At 35.5% G+C, this 17,222-nt stretch overlaps 1 protein-coding gene across 1 annotated transcript; it reads right to left on the bottom strand.

Moving 5' to 3' along the window:
- Positions 1–163: 163 nt before the first annotated feature.
- LOC122294408 (T-complex protein 1 subunit eta) lies at positions 164–15,875 on the bottom strand. The gene is made up of 14 exons (XM_043103114.1): positions 15,714–15,875; positions 15,336–15,596; positions 13,562–13,687; positions 13,241–13,444; positions 11,789–11,958; positions 11,568–11,703; positions 11,027–11,143; positions 10,774–10,893; positions 10,587–10,685; positions 10,411–10,500; positions 8,768–8,855; positions 8,229–8,317; positions 8,048–8,122; positions 164–588 (listed from the first exon to the last, which is right to left on the bottom strand). Exons 1-14 carry the CDS (start codon positions 15,726–15,728, stop codon positions 490–492), a joined length of 1,689 nt encoding a protein of 562 aa, XP_042959048.1. The 5' UTR covers positions 15,729–15,875; the 3' UTR covers positions 164–489.
- Positions 15,876–17,222: the final 1,347 nt, after the last annotated feature.

The raw sequence follows: 17,222 nt of genomic DNA, 5'->3' as shown, positions 1-17,222 counted from the left end.
AGATCCATGGGCGTTCTGTTCTCTATTAGAAAACCTCGATAACCGTACAACTAAAATCACTGCCAAGACCAACGGCTCAACGCATCATCAAATTTAGGCAGAAAATTTCAGAGAATTAATTTTGGAACTCCATACATCGCTCCAACACAACGAACCAAAGCAATAAGCCACAAAAGTATTCAACACTTAATTCCCCAGCAACCAAAAAAAGTAATACAAGAAAGAAACACACAAAAATTAGATTCCCAAAATAGATATCAACTTTTCTAATTCCAAAAAAAAACAAAATAGAAGGAAGCTGTTCAAACATATAGAATTGATTTCAGCTACAATGTGCCGCTCTGACAGGAGGCTCATCACCTTCCAAACTACTCGACCCAGAAAGTTGATAGTTGAAAAGTACAAAAAAAAAAAAAAAAGGGCCACACAAGTTTCACATTTCAAAATAGGTATGAATTCATACTTTCCAAATTTTGAAGTCTTGAGTGCTCATCGACGTCGCATACCACGTCCGCGACCAGGAAAAGCACCTCCACGTCCTCTACCACCCATGGCACTAGCAGCAGCTTCTCCCTGTGCACTCTCCGACTGCATCATAGAAACGAAAACAAGCATAATATAAAAAATGCTAAACATCATATGTGCACTACGTCTTGGGAGGAAATAAAATCAATGCACTAAAAAAATTAATACATGTACATTAGAAGCAAGCTAAAAGTAGAACAAAAGATCGCTAGATTGGCCATAATTTTAGCACCTTAATGTTCTCGTGCCAAAACATAAGTGAATGCCACTGCTGTCAAACATAACTTGGTTAACCTTAAAGTAATAAGTGACCACTGTTTAACCTTGCGGGCAAAATGTTCAGTTTTTAACCACATTGTCAAACTTGAAATATCTTCGGCCACCCTGAATGCCACTGCCATCCAACATAATGGAACATAATCCGAGCAAAGTCAGCAATTAGTAGATAAATCTATCTGCAAACTAATGGAAAATCCAAGGAGAGTGCCAATTAGTAGACACATTTATCAGCAAACTAAAGGAATATCCAAGAGTTCTTGCTCAAAAAAACAACTCTGAAAACGCCTCCACAGCCTTCCGATCTCTCACAGGGAAGCACATGATGTTGAAATTACCTCCAATATCACAGTATGTCCTACCAATTACTAAGACCAGCCAATTCCTCTAATAAGAGCAACCTTTTACAATCACGTGGCCCATAGACTGCTGCATACACCCGATGAAAAACTGCCGCACACATTTCGAAAAAAGCGAGCAATTATATACTCCCCCGTATAGCCCTCCACTCTCTACCATCCTTTGACCCCATGTCAACAGAATTCCTCCCGAAGCACCCTCTAGACGCCATGTGGCTCCTCTCCATTTGCGTATATCCCCACAATCTTCTTAACCACCTTTTTGTAATGGCTTCCATCTTAGTCTCTTGTAAGCAAATAACATCTACCAACCCTCGTCAAAATAAATTTTTAATTATGGCCACTTGTTCGCATCATTTGCCCTCCTAATATTTTTAGACAGCAACTTAGGCATCATATAGAAATAGACTTCACCCTCCCCTTACCTCTACTATGACTACAACTACCGCCATGAGAGTCAGTTTATGCACACCATTTAGGCCTATTCAACTCTCCATTCTTTTCTCTGGCTGTGTTTGGCCATCATTTGCATTTCAAACCCCACACCCAATAACTCCTCATTGTTGGATTTCCATTGCTTTCTGAGCCGCACAATTTGAGGAAGATATCCGATGGATTGCTCCAAAGTATCCCAACAGCATTGTCTGAAAAGGGAAATGCTCTTTAGAATAAGTTTCCATCTCCCTACATCTATTTTCTGCTTCATCATACACAACCAAGCCTAAGGACGGTGGACACCTTATCCAGGTTCTCCTGACATGCCATCAATCCACTACTTCTATCTCAAGACCATTCATCACTAATGTTCCATCCCCTGTGCACCAATATAAACTGTAACCACTCTTTAGTCTCAGGCAAAGACAAGGAACAGGCCCCAAAGCCACTTTCTTCCCCATTCTTAGCATCATAGTCCACTCATCCAGTCTGTCCACCCTGTCAGAATTTGCTACTCTCCCGTAAGCCGCCCTATTCATCCGTGGCAAAGATGCCGAAAAGGTACAAGGGGATTGAAACACCTATTATCCCCTGGCTCACAATGCCTGAAGCCTTGTAATAATAGCTCGTGTCTACGTCCATCAGGTGGAGAGTACACTGCCAGATTGGGATGAGGTTTTGCCCATCTCTGTTGACCCACCAATTTTATCTTTTAGAAGAGTACAACTCACTCTCTCCATCTGCTAGAGAACTCTCCATGTTGACTCACAAATGAGAAGACGACATCATTATCTGCAACAATACCCATTTTAAGACCCGAATCACTTGGCATAAACATGATAATAAGCTTCAGATGCCATTTAGATCCACGGGCCCAGTTGAGTTGAAAGATGACCCTTATTGAATTAGAAGACTGGAATGTCCAAGTTCTCTATCTATTGCCTTTCCACTTCTTCCATTCTTTTAACTTTTTCGTTTCTTCCAATCTAAAGGATTCCTCTTTCCTCAGCATTTCTGAGATTGCTCACATCTCATTTTAACGACCCAATCCAATATTATTCGGGATGAAATATGGACGATTTATTGGGCCTAAAATAGTTTTAATGGGCCATATTGGAATAGCCCACGAGCTATTAATTTATAGGCCATTGGATTTTTAATGGGCCATATGGGATAAGCCTGCAAGTTATTAACTGTTGAAATTTTGTTATTTTATTTTAAAGTCGGTAAGGTTTAGTTGATGATTTTGGAGGGTATCATTGGGCTAATATTTATAGAAGCCCAATTGAGATTAATTGGATAATTTTGGAAAGACCACGGGCCCATAAATTATTATGGTGGACTATAAGATTTTTATTGGGCCCAGTAATTGTGTTAAGGCTCATTTGATATTTATGGACCAAGTGGATCCCTATTTAATTGAACACTAGGCCAAAGAATTTATTTAAAGCCCAAAAATGTTTACTGGATAAGTTGGGCTTATTTCGTACCCAATACCCAAAGCCCACGAGTTAAGCCCAAAGTTGCACTGCCTCAAACCCGTATATACTATAGTAAGTTCCGTTCCATGCACGTTAAGCTTCATCCTCCTCTTTCTCTAGGGTTTCTAGCTACCTATGAATATTCACGATAATACACATTCACGCACAGCCCCTCATATATTCACGCACAGCCCCACAGAAGATTTCCTCCCCAAGCCACTAGTCTCCATCTCATGGAACAGCAGCCCCGAAGGAAACCCCACGCCAAGCAAACCCTCAACATTCAAGCAAACCACCACAGAAACACCGCCTCAAGCCACTGTGTAAACCACCTCCCCTCAGCCCCTATAACACATCCAGCAGCCCTCCTACATGGTAGTTCCTCTCCTCATCACACAAGTTGCTGCACCGTAACCCAACTGAGTGCAAGCTGCTGTGAACCACTGTTCCATGCAAAATCCGCCACACTCGGTGAAGCCCCTCCTAGTTTCAGAAACCACACAGCAACTGCACCACCATGGGATAGCCCCACTGCCAACCTCCACATTGCTGCCATCCTGCACCACCCTCCATATAAAGACCAAAACTAGCTCCTCGTGAGATCGACGCAGCCCCTGTTTTAAGCAAGAAAAACAGAGCACGGCACTTACCTCCAAGCACAGCAAAACATCAACACCGTAAGCCTCCATCAATGTTGTCCGTCTCTTGGTAATCTCTCTCTGTTTTCTCCCTAAGTCAAGCCCCTCTCTCACGTTATTCTCTCTTCTGCCCTCTTAGCTCCCACTATCACCATACTAGCACCAGAGCAAAACCCAGTCGGGCACCAACAATCGGCAACATGCCTCTCCACAATGAAAACATACAGGTCCTAAATTAGGGCTTAGAATTATTATTTTAGTAAATATTTTATCAGATTAGCTTTAAAACAGTGATTTTAGTTGATTGGGTTTCTTCCACTATCTTCACCCCATATATCCCTCTATTTGATGTTGTCCTTTTCCATTGCATGATGCCGCCCCTTCTGTGTTCTATGAATTCACAACCAGTTTCCTAATTTCCTTTATATCTTCAACCTTCCTAAAATGCCCTGTTTACTAGGTCGAGTTTTGTTGGAGCTGGACTTAGTTTTTAACTGGACTTGTGTTTAAATTGGGTGGGCTTGATTTATTATAATTCAGAATCTATCATAATAGTTTAAGTGGGTTGACTTCCTGTGGGCTTGATGTTTAAATTGGGCTGGTTGTATTTACAGAAACTGATTTAGTGATTTTAAGTGGGTTGTTTTCTTTAATTGGGGCTGGGCTGAAATTTAAGTAGGCCAAAGTTTTACTTAAATAAATATATTATTCAGACTTATTTTTATCAGAAAATGTTCTAGGAATTTAAAGTTTATTTTAAAGTAAAATATTGAGCCTATTATTTTAGTTAATATTCCCCTTTGTCTATTTAGTCGGATTTTAATAAGACTATTATGTTATACTTTAAATAGAAAATCAAGGAATAAGGTATGACTTTTAAATAACATTACTATCTATTAATCTTAGTATAACTGAATAATTATTAAATTATCCCTATGGGTGATTCTGAGTAACTAGAATGCTACGACACATTTTTCTAGAAATGTTAGTGACGATTAGTGCTACATATAGGTCACAAGCTACGACGTGAGATTGTGGAAGCAGCGCTAGAAGGTAAGTGGTATGATCATACCTTTATGTGTGCTGTAAATATTCGGATTTTGCATGAAAATGTGATGTTTTACTACACTATGAGCCGATTCAAAGTTAGCCCCTTTTTCACAAACCTCGATGAATTACAAAGATATGCTTGTGAATATATGCATGCTATGCTGATATGGATCGTTGTTAGATGGATGAGATGCTATGAAAATCACATGTACGCCATGTAATGTTTAGATCATGTTATGCCATGCCTATGCTATGCTATGTTGTGTAAGACTCATGTTAATATGCCATGTTTAATGTTATGCCATGCACAAGAGTATGTCATGCCATGTAATTTCATGAAGTCAAACATGGTCACATGCATTCTGAAAGTTAATAAGAAAACACATGAATGACAAGTAAGCTTTAAGATTGACCTTAAGTTATGGGTGCATGTCCAAGTCACAGACTCAAACGGGGTCCACCACATGCAAGCTAATATGTTTTGAGGTGACACGGACACCAAGCGTGTTTCACCAAAGGTTATGATATGCAGTGCCACGGACTCAAGCATGGTTTACCATATGCCATGTGATAACATGGACCCAAGCATATTTCACTATATGTTTTGATACGTTAGCCGGTGCCACAGACTCAAGCATTGTTTACCATATGCTATGCGATAACACAGACCCAAGCGTGTTTCACTACATGTTATAATACATTAGACGATACATGGATGTGTGACGATGATTATGTTATTGATGCATCCATGTTATATGTATTGCCATGATTATGTTTGATTCCGCTTATGTTACTAATGAATGATCTATATGTTATATGTGTGACGATGTATGTGTGTTTTCAAAAATTAAGCCTAATGTTAAACTAAGTTACGTTTACAATATGATGTGCTATTACTGAGCCTTCAACTTTTTTTTTCTCTATTTTTATGTTTTAATATCCCCAGATGATGATTTCGTGGATACAGAGCATGAGTGACAAGAGTAGAATAAATTTCCAAAGGCTTAGTGTATGATTTATACATTTTAACCAGTGTTGGTATCACTTAGAACTAGCTTATGTCATTTCTTTTATTTTCAGCTTTTATGTTATAAAAGAGTCAAAATGCTAAGTTAGTTTTATGATCTAATAGATGAGGTATTTTATGAGATTGAATCTTTTTACCGGGCATTATGTTATGAATGTACGTAACATTCCTGACCTACAGGAATGGGTGTTACACACTTCCCCTCTCTCTCAAGCAAGCTGATAATTAGCATGTGAGGTTAGTGGATAGCAGATTGGAGATAATTGAGTGTGAAACTTCTCAGTTATGGGTTTATGTGGGCTATACGAATTGATGAGGATTTGGGCCCATGAAAAGTTAGAATACTTTTAGGGTAATTGACAGAACATAGCGAAATCAAAGTTGGACACAAAAACACTAGATTTACAATTTTAACATCAACATTATGGAGTCAATGTGATTTTACGGTTATAAGGACTTGATGCTTATAGAAATATGGGTTATTTAATGTATTTTAGGGTTTGGAGGATTTTAGGCTTTAGGTAAATATACAATATTTTAGCATTTCGGTTTTAATTTAAAAGTACGTGATTAATTAGATATTTACGGAAACTACTTGCATATTTTATAGGTAATCAACTTCACCCTAAAAATATTGGATTAACGCTACCAAGTTGGTAAGAAGCATGATCATACCTTATACATATGTATGGTAAACAATGTCTTTTATAAAATTACTATGTATGTATGTCCTCCATTGAAAGCCCCTTTTCATATGCTCAAGTCATGATAAATTTATATGTCATGATTTTATGCAAAAGTTTCACATTAGCCGCAATGACATGCATCAAGATATTTTATGAAAACCCATCAAGAAGAAAGAGTTTTAAGTCAATGTTAGTAGCACTCCGGTTCCTCGAGATTTCGAAAAATGACTTTATTATCAACCCTGGGGAAACGGAGTGTTACATGCACACAACAAGCCATCAACAACTCACAGATCCTGAATCCTTGTCACTAAGGGCTCATTTTGGATACTTGGAGTATCTCAGAATTATGTAAATAGTAGTGAAATAATTTGAGTTAAAATATTTCATTGGGTTTTGAGAAATGAGAAAGAAAAAGTTAAATAAAAATATTATAAAGTTAAAAAAATTATTTGAATATACTTTTTTAATATTATTTTTGTTTTGAAGTTGTATTGGTTTTTGTGTTTTGTTTTAAAGTTCGTAAAAATTCTATTGATTTTTGTATTTGGATAATGATTAGGTAATGATTAGGTAATGATTATATAAAAAAGTTGAATATTTGAAATTAAAGTATTTTGTATTTGAGTGATGTTTAAAAATGAAATTATGAGAAGTTATGAGAATTTCTCATCTCATCTCATTTACCAAATGTACCCTTCATCTCTATTACCCATCCTAAACCGCCCTTATGATTAAAAATGGCAAGACACCTAAGACCACTGAGACTATCCTGCATCACCTCCAAGCATTTATAACGAAGAATTCTTAAAGACAAGCTAGAAAAAGTGCTTGCCAATATAATATGATTAACACTTTTCAAATAACTAATAAGGGTATTTCTAACTCGCAAAGTAGGGTCCTAGTAATCCTAGGGCATTGGAGTAGGAGTTTTTCAAAAATACCCTTATTTTTTCAAATGTTTATTTTAGAAAAATAATAATTTTTAAAGTCCTAGGGGCTGTACTCCAACCAATTTTGGTGGTCACCCACCAATAAAGGCCCACAAGAGTGGTTGAACCATTTTGGGGGTGATCCAACCACCCACATGCACAATGAGGATAGCCTAGGTTTTTGTGGCTGGCCGACAATCAGGTTTTAACTTATAAAAGGAGGTTGGTTTTTCTGATAAAAAAAAAAAAAAAAGGCTGTGGCCTTTGGGTATTTTATGAATTTTAATTCAATTTCAATCAGTATATCATGTGTTGTCACCAAACAAAAGAATAGAACTGTTCGTTTTGCATACTAAACTTACCCTAAATATTTATGTGGATTCTTGGAATTGGTCTTTCAGATCAATACGTATTTGTGAATATGTGGAATTTGTATTTTTAAGAGCGCATCAGGATTTTTGTCTTTCTATTTATTTTGAGCCAGAAGTGAGAGTCTGACATATTATTCAATGTACCCTAACTGATCAAGTTATATGATCATTTTCTATTCACAAACAAAGCCTCAAAAAACCAAAATAAAAATAACAAAATAAGGTACAAGTTTTCACTTTCAAACCACAATCCAGAAATGACAATACCTTTGGGTTTTTTACTGTCTCATCTACGCTTAAAATAAGGCAGGCAGCCTCAGTAGCAGCATTAATAGCATTAATCTGCAATTAAGCAGTTACCATAGTGGCCAAAAGAATAAAATTGTCAGCAAAGACATTATTCATCCAAACATATACACATATTAAAGGACCTAAAACAGAAAGATACCTTCACAACTGCAGGCTCCCAGACAAAATTGGCAAATGAATCGGTAATTCCACCAGTATTGATATCCACACCATAATTTGCACCTTCACCTGTTAAAGATTTGAAATATTTGGTAAAAGGGGGAAAAAACTCTGAAACTACTATCAAACATAAAACCACCTCATATGCTGCAGAAATCATCCAATATAGTCTCTCCAGACAGGGAAAATGCTGTTTTTCTGGGATAATATTAGGGTAACATGGCTAGATTATTTACTTTAATATCGTCTCTCCAATATGGCTAGATTATTTACTTTACTTTTTGTTCTCTGTATATTCTAGTTGTTGGTTTGTTATCGTAGTATTCCTCTACCATAAGTGAGGGTTTATCAATAACATTGAGGCTTTGTCCTCTTTTATAAAAAATTAAAAAAAAAAATAGTCAATTGATTCTGGTGACCATATTTGAAGACAAAAAGGGATGTTTCAGTAACGAACCATTATTTAACCAAAAACGAAAGCAGGGAAATATCTAGTATCTACGATGGAAAGATGCCAACCAGATTGAAGTGCGTGTTTCTGTCTTAATTTGTTCAGTACATCCGTTGCATCAAATCCAGCATTATCACACAACTGCCGTGGAATAACCTGTAACCATCAGAGGAGCATACCTTAATAAAATGTCTTAAGTTGATACTTCTTATAAACAATACAAATAGGTAACCGTTTATTCACTTTTTTTAACAAGTACTAGACTTGCAATACCACACGATTAAACTAGTGACCGCTTCACGCAATACTTAGGGAAGAAGGCAATGCTAATTATTCCAAGAACCATTGCCAAAAGTTAACAAACCTATTATCATTCAGTACACAGAGAAAACATATTCAATATTATCCCAAATTCTACTTCTAAAAAATATATATTCCACCAAACTCTCGTGATTGAATTGACCTTTAAATTCAGAGATAACAAATATTTTATAAACCATGTTCCTTCAGTCAGTTAAAAACTTGATAGAAGTGCAGTTTGTAAAATGGTAATTTCTACACAGATATCTTCCTGAAAATTATGGCTTGCATGTCTATAATGCCAGAATTTATCATCAAAATAACCCCTAACAAAATCAGTCCAGCAAGACTGGTCTCAAACATTGGTAAGTCAGACAACATACCAAGAAATCTGTGTTCCCAATTCATGCCAAATGGTAGTAGGCACACATGCTCAAACCTCAACTTAACCCTCCAAACCCCATACCACATGCTATTTAAGCTTGCTTTCATTGGCCTTTCTTTATCATGTCCTAGTTATAAACTTAATTTTAAGTCAGTCCCATGACTCTGACGTCTTCACCCCCAAAGCAAACTGCATGTAATTGAGCGCGCTAAAAAGCGCAAAATGTGTATGCTGTTTTCAAAATGAATGGCAAACTTATTTATTAGATTTCAAATGGAATTCAATAAAAATATAATTGAGTCTTTAACAAATAGAAATTTACTAATAACTAGTTATACCAACTCCATTCTTGTACTATGTTTTCACTTATATATGGCATGGAGTCAAGAAACCAAGTGCAAGGAAGCACATAGTGAACACCACACCACCACCACCCCCCCCCCCCTTTTTCTTTTTCTTTTTTTAGGGTAAATTCTATTGTTTTCTTTTTTTTTCTAGCAATCTTTTTGGGTAAAACTGTAATATAATCTCTTTTTTTTTTTTTTTTGATCGGTAATAATATAATCAATATATAAAGAAGGCAAAAGATATGCCTCAGAACACTGATTTTGTACTATCCATTTCACCCAAAAACAAAGTATATTGTATTTCTTTACTTTTCTTCCCTAAATCACCAAGTGGAAACTAATTTACGAGTACCTAATTAGTGGTTTTGTTCACTCTAAACTCATAGTTTGAGGACTCTTGCAAAAATGGAGATCTCACATTGTAGAATACTAAATGATTCATTTCAACCGAAACCAATTGCCAATTTCTGAATCAACTTATGTGCAAGTTTATTCTCATATCTGTTCCAAAGGGAAAAATAATCGCATAAAAACAAAGCTTTAATACTATTTTGTGCACGATTGATAAAGAAAACATAAAGCAATTTAGTCCACTTGTACAATTTTTTTCCTGCATATAATTAACCAAAACGTTTTCATCTAGATAAAAAAAGGCACACACAATGCCAAAAAGACGTACCTCAAGAGCTTTAGCATAAGAGTTGATAAAAAGCTGAGATTTCCCAGCTATTGTGCGGGCATGCTGTCTAAGATATCGACTTAACTCCATCTGACACCAAAAAAAAACATTTTGCATCATCAAAATATCCTTGATATAATTGACTAAGGTCTAGTTAATTGTTCTAAAAACCATACATCGATCGCACCACCCCCAGCAACTACAGTGGAGTTCTTCATAGCCCTCCGAACAATCATTATTGCGTCGTGTAAACTCCGCTCAGCTTCCTCAATAAACTGTCATGAGAAATCAGAGGTCAACTATATGTGCAAGCATTGTGCAACCAAATAACTCGGTGGTTCTTTTTTCACGTAATTGACAGACCTGATCAGCTCCACCACGCAGAACTATGGTGGCTGTATGGCCCGACGGACACCCACAGAATATATTAAACCTCTCATTTCCAACTTGCCTTTCCTCAAACAGCTCACATGTTCCAAGAACCTTGAGGACAAACAAATCTCAATAGTCTCATTAGAAGTACTATCCACCAACATATCAAACAACATAAGTAAACCACTGTCTTCATTCTTAAGAATAGTGGGAAAAGATAATAAGAAAAATGAAAAATAGTGACCTCATCAATAATGTTGTTGACAGATGTTTGTACAGTTCCACCAGTTGCGGCAGCAACCCGTTGCAAATCTTCTTCTGTTACACGACCAGCACAGAAAATATCTCGATCTGCAAAATACTGTCAAACAAACCCCAGTAAATCCAAAGAATCTTCCTTTAGAGACCTCAGAGCCATTGTTTTCATAAATTTTTTTATTGGTAAACAAAGTTTTATTGATAATAGGGATAGGCAATAGCCCAAGTACACAGGACATATACAGAGTACACCTAGTTTTCATCAAATTATGACTGACTTAAAACCATAAATGAAAAGGCATGAAATATAGAAAAATGCTGTTCTTCACTAAATGTGAGGGAGTATGAACTGAGTTTACCAATTAAGAATGTATGAAAAAGCTCAGTAAAATTGTAAAAGATCTTTCTGATAGGATAATTTTTATCATATGTAAAAGATATTATAAGACACCTATTGCATAAATTAGAGTTAGAGCAAATGTATATGAAAAAGCAATAGATGCACTAAGAATTGGGGCAATAGACACCTGTGTGGCAAGATCACCAATAGCCAGCCGCGAAAGAACAACCTTAGCCCCACTCTGTACACATTTATCCAACTTGTCATATATAATATTCCATTCTGCATCGACAATTGACTGGTACTGCGATGGATCTGAAAGTCTACAGAAGATGGGAAGAACATTTCCAGATAAGCACTTTATCCAGATGACCGTGTAGAAATAAAAAATAAACCCAAATACTTTACCTTATTTCCGCATTTTCTTTCTCAGATTTCAGTTCCAATTCAATGTTTAGGAGAAGTATCTTGGGATTTTCAAATTTCTTTGGCTGCTGCTCAAAACCCGCATATGAAAATGTCTTTTTAAAGGCAACACCATTTACCAGAAAGGAATCACGCATGTTACCACCAGGAACCTGTTAAGAAAAACAAATTGTCCATTGCTTGAATTTTGAGAGCACAATTTCTGGCTAGGAAAAACTTCCAGTAAAAGTTAGAAGATTTATGTTAGAGAGAGAGAGAGAGAGAGAGAGAGAGAGAGAGAGAGAGAGAGAGAGAGAAGCATTAAAACATTCAGCACTGGAAGGGAAAAGGCATGAACAGAAAGAAGGTTCCAACAAAGAAGTTTTGCTACAAAATTAAAAGTGGATTGAAGTGGAGTGACATTTTAGTCAGAAGGATCTTTTCTAAACAATATTTAGAACAAAAATACCATAGTAGTGGTATCTATCCTGTGTGGTAGCTCAAATGACACATCCTCCCTCAGTAAAAGCATGATGAAGGGTGCCATTCTGGCATCAAGGCCCATAAGTGCGAGTGTAATTTACAAAATAAAAATAAATGTCATCCGTACCCAGAAAAAAGCTCTATACACATGCCCATAAACCAAAAATGGTGAGAAAACAAAATGAACCAACAAAATATAGTAGATAAATCCAAAAAATATAAAATCCCAAAAGAATTTGAGGCTTGGTTAAAAAAAAAAAAAAAAAATGTAAGACTCCGGGAGAGCCTAGAAGACAAGGTCACAAAATGAAAACTAACCATGTGACAAAAAGCAACCTTTTGGTAATGAAACTAATTGACGAATTAGTTAAAGACATTCATTTCCAAATTTATTCTCCTTTAATGAGTGAAAATGGTTAAGCACATACAGGAAGTCAATGGTGTGAAAGGTGGCAATATTATATAAATGATAAATGTTGTGTTATTAACCCAATGGCCACCCAACAAGCATAATTTTTTAGGATTGCGTCTCTAGGCTCAAGTTTCCTATCAACTTGAAAGTACAACATGAAGCATTGATGTGAGATATGATCAAAGATTAGAGCACAAGCTTCCAAATATCAAGATTAGACTGAAGTACTTTGGAGTGAATTCCAAGGAATCACAATTATTCATCAAGCATGTGTAATGACCAGATTTTTTTAATTATGCCAGTATTATATTATTTTGGGGAAGGGGGCTACTAATTATATCTTTCAAGTAGGGTTTTCAGCATCCATCTGGATACTTTACATCATCCAGTGTTCAGTATTGAGATAAAGCTCATTACGTTACTAATCAAACCTAAACAGGTAGGTTTAAACATCCAATTATTATAAATAACTAAAACAGAAAAACAAGAAATTACGAATTGTATCTTTTTCATAAGTACTTACGAATTGTATCTTTTAAGGGACTAACAGCCAAACTTACCTTCTTTATTCCAATCATATTCAACCTATCATCATGCCCAATTGCAATGACAGCATTTACAACCATTGATGCAAAAAACTCTTTTTCCCCACCAATGAGTTTTGAAGAGAGTGTTGTAGTAGCACATTTAGCAAGTAAGCTTTTCTTTTCTTCTAGGCTTTTTCCCTCTATGCTAACAGCCAGTTCTTTGACCTTCTCCAGTGCCTAGTGCATCATTATTCACAATATTTAGAATGAATGAGGATGAGCATAACCATGCTTCTTTGTTTTTGTTAAAAACAAAAAAAAAAAACAAAAAAACAAAAAAAACAGATCATGTACCAAAGAGCATGCAGTCCGATAACTCCGTATCAAATTTTGTGGGTGGACGCCATCCTCTATAAAAGGCTTGGCTTCCTTCAGAAATTCTCCTGCAAGCAGAACTACTGTAGTGGTTCCATCACCAACCTACACCACAAACATTACAATTGGTAAGTCATTTAAGTTAATTGCCAAAAACAAGTTAAAACATAGAATAAAGAGCAAAAAAAAAAGTCTATAATTGAGTTTTACAGCTTGAAAATCATAAATTAGCATGACTCTGCCATTTCAAACCCTAAAAGCCACCTTCAACAAAATATAATATAAAAAACTTCTGCAATAGGTAGCACTTTGATTCTCTTATTTTCGTTGTTCTTTTTCCATAAAAGACCACCACTAAATAAAACACAATAAATAGATGTTGATGATCTACTTCATTGCTTAGGCAATGATGAAGGCAGTTTAGCATTAATTGAACTTTTTGTGTTGTAAAATGTAACAAAAATGAAAAAAACATGCTATTCAAAATTTTGGTCCCTTTACCTTCTACCAAATTTTCATACGAAGGAAGTGGGAGGCAAATGGCTGAACTCATTACATTTCTCATTTCGATCATAGACAGCACAATTTTCAATGCAATAGGGAAAAAAGAAGCTAAAATGTAATAACCCAAGTTTAGTATGAGAGAGTGGTGAATAGGGTCCCACATTGTTTGGCAGGGAGAAATTCTGACCCTTTATAATAATTTCAAAAAACTCTAATTGTAATAATTACTCTAATTATAGGCCCAGATGTTGGGTGGGCTTTCCAAAGATCATCGCACTAAAAAAGAAACTATAAAATAATTAAAAACTGAACTTTGGATTAATCTCTCTGCAATAAGAAAATACATAAATGTAACTTGTCAGAAGTTCTACCATAAACCAAGAACAAACTACTGTTTACACAGATTTTAGTCAAGTTCTAAATTACCTGATATGGTTGCTAAGAAAGTACCATAAGTGAAAGAAAAAAAAACTATTAAAATTGTGTAATATTCAAATATTCCACATTTCAGGGAAACTCTGGAGCAGTTGGAAATGTCAATAAGCCTAACATGGCTGGAAACCTTTTTTCTAGGTAATCAACAACATACATGGCTCTGCTTTGCCTTTTCTGCTCAGCAGGCGACACATTTATAGCGAACACATAAAACCCAAATTTATTTTCCGTTTCCTCTTCTTCTATTTTGGCTTCAATTGGGCTGGGTCCGGTGGATCAAAACTTAATTCCAGTTTTTTTAGAATAATAGAATAAAAATCTCATTCTCCCCTTTCTCAGACGCTTAAAGAAAGAACTTAGAGCTCATTTAACGCCTTCAAATAGCAATAATTAATTGATGTAACGGGCTATAGGCCACGTTAATAATCAGTACCTCAAATCTAAATGGTTAGACAACCCCAAGACCTCGGCATTCCAGCCCCCTCATATTCTCCCCATTTTTGGGCAAAAAAGTCGTAAATGAAAACGTGACGATATAATTATAACTAAACAATAGAAAGTAAAAAAATCAATATTTCCTGTGAGGAATTATGCTAATGGAAAATAATGATTATTACTGATCTAATATAAACAAATGAAATCTAAACTATTAAGAAACATAAGATCTCAATATTCCGGTCGAGGACATTTCCCCATTTTCTAGGCAACCAAGCAGAATATAAACGGGAAAAAAAAAAAACCATCCACAGTGAAAATTTAAAGTATACAGAAAGAAAATTCAGAAAAAATAAAAGGAAAATCAAGAAAAGGAAACCTCGGAGTCTTGGGACTTGGCAATGTCGACAAGGATCTTGGCGGCGGGATGGACAATGTCAAGGAGCTTCATGATGGTGGCACCGTCGTTGGAGATGGTGACCGTGCCTTTGTTGTCATGAATCAGCTTATCCATACCCCTCGGCCCCAGCGTGGTCCTGACCACGTCTGCCGTAGCAGTGCAGGCGTTTATGTTGCTCACCAACTGCGCCTTTCCTTGGGACGTGTCCGTTCCTTCCTTTAGCAGTATGATCTGCGGTTGCTGTTTTTTGTTTTTTCAACATACATTTCACAAACACCGAGAAACAAAAATCAGTAAGCTAACACCAGTGAGCTAAGAATCTATCCAAATGGATAGTGTGAGAGAGAATCCGCGTACCAGCATGGCCGCCATTGTTGGCGATTGTCGAGGATAGGTGCCGCGGGAGAGAGAGAGAGAGAGAGAGAGAGAGTCCGCGCAGGTTAGGGTTCTTGTTTGTTCGGACCTCTACTGGGGCTCAGGGTTTTGTAATTTATATTCTTTTGCTGGCGCTTTCTAGTTTCTAATATTCGGGGAACGGTGGATAGTGTGCTCTACGGCGTACGGTAACTATTGTATGTGAGCAATTTGTGACCTGACACGTGTGGATAGTAAAAATATTTTATTTTATTTCTTTTCACCTTATCAATTTTCTTAAATTTTCATAAATTTTCTATAAAATATGAATAATTAATAAATTATTCAACTTTTTCAAACTTTAAAATAATTATAATATTAAAAATTAATATTTTAATAATATTTTATTTAATTTTTAATTTTTAATTAAAATTATTTTATTTTATCTCAACATCAAAACTGAGAGTGGATCTCAAACTTGTTTGGTGATGAAAGTTGGTCGAATGCTGGAAGACCTCATTCACCCTTGCCAGTCGATCATACGTGTATAGGCAATGCTATTAAACTTCATCATTTTCTCCTCTCAAATTTATTATTAGTATAATTGTACTTCTATTTCTTTTTTTTTTAATATTTTTTAATATCTTTAAATAATTTTTAAATATAAAATATACAAATTCACTATTAATATCTTCCTCTTAACTATTAAAAATATAATAAAATAAATAAACTGTGAAAATAAGGAGGCAAAATATTAGACCATTTAGCATTTTTCTATATGGATTCAACACATCCTTACTTCTATTCTTCCCTTCATTTATTTCATATGCCGTTGGTGCAGAAAATATTGTATATAACTTCTTTATCATAATTAAGTTGGCAGCAAAGTCAGGATTTTTTAAAATAAAGAAAATAGAAAGTAAATTAATACGTTAATTTTTTGTTTTCTTGTTTTTTATACTTGAACAGAAATGGTTGGTAAAAAAAAATCTTATAAACATAAACTTACAAACTACTTGGTTTAATGTGAGAATGAATGTAAACTTAAGTTTGAATTGCATATAAAAACTAAAGCAGAGAAACTTAAAACATTCGTATCTCCAAATAGGAAGCATCTTGTTCAACAACAAGAAGTATGCATTAGTTTTATTTAAAACAATGCGGTTTAAATAGTGAGCTGAGATTAGATGATTTTAGATAAAAATTAAAAATTGATAAAATATTATTTTTTAAAAGTAATATTATTTTGAGATTTAAAAATGTTAAATTATTTATTATATTTTATATAAAAATTTAAGAAAATTATAATAATGAGATGAAATATTTTCACCATTCAAATTTGGCCTTAGTCTTCAACCCAAAAAGATATGGTTTGGCAGGCACCAAATTGCCACTTGGCAACATAGATAGCTCCGATTACACCAAAGAGCTAGTTCACATCTTATCACCGCATACACTTAAGTGCCATAACCTGTCAGAAGCCCTTTCTCGTAAGGAAAAATCTATTTATCA

This window comes from Carya illinoinensis, chromosome 14, assembly GCF_018687715.1.
Source record: "Carya illinoinensis cultivar Pawnee chromosome 14, C.illinoinensisPawnee_v1, whole genome shotgun sequence".
NCBI classification, from domain to species: domain Eukaryota; kingdom Viridiplantae; phylum Streptophyta; class Magnoliopsida; order Fagales; family Juglandaceae; genus Carya; species Carya illinoinensis.
Note: the sequence above shows the minus strand (reverse complement) of the source record. Positions and strands in the feature narration are given on the sequence as shown.

What these genes read in the sequence shown, in the direction of transcription:
- LOC122294408 (XM_043103114.1), bottom strand. An exon ending in AAAGAAAATGCGGAAATAAG is followed by an intron (nt 11,704 to 11,788) that starts GTAAAGTATTTG and finishes CATCTTCTGTAG; the next exon opens with ACTTTCAGATCCATCGCAGT. An exon ending in GGGAGCCTGCAGTTGTGAAG is followed by an intron (nt 8,123 to 8,228) that starts GTATCTTTCTGT and finishes GCTTAATTGCAG; the next exon opens with ATTAATGCTATTAATGCTGC.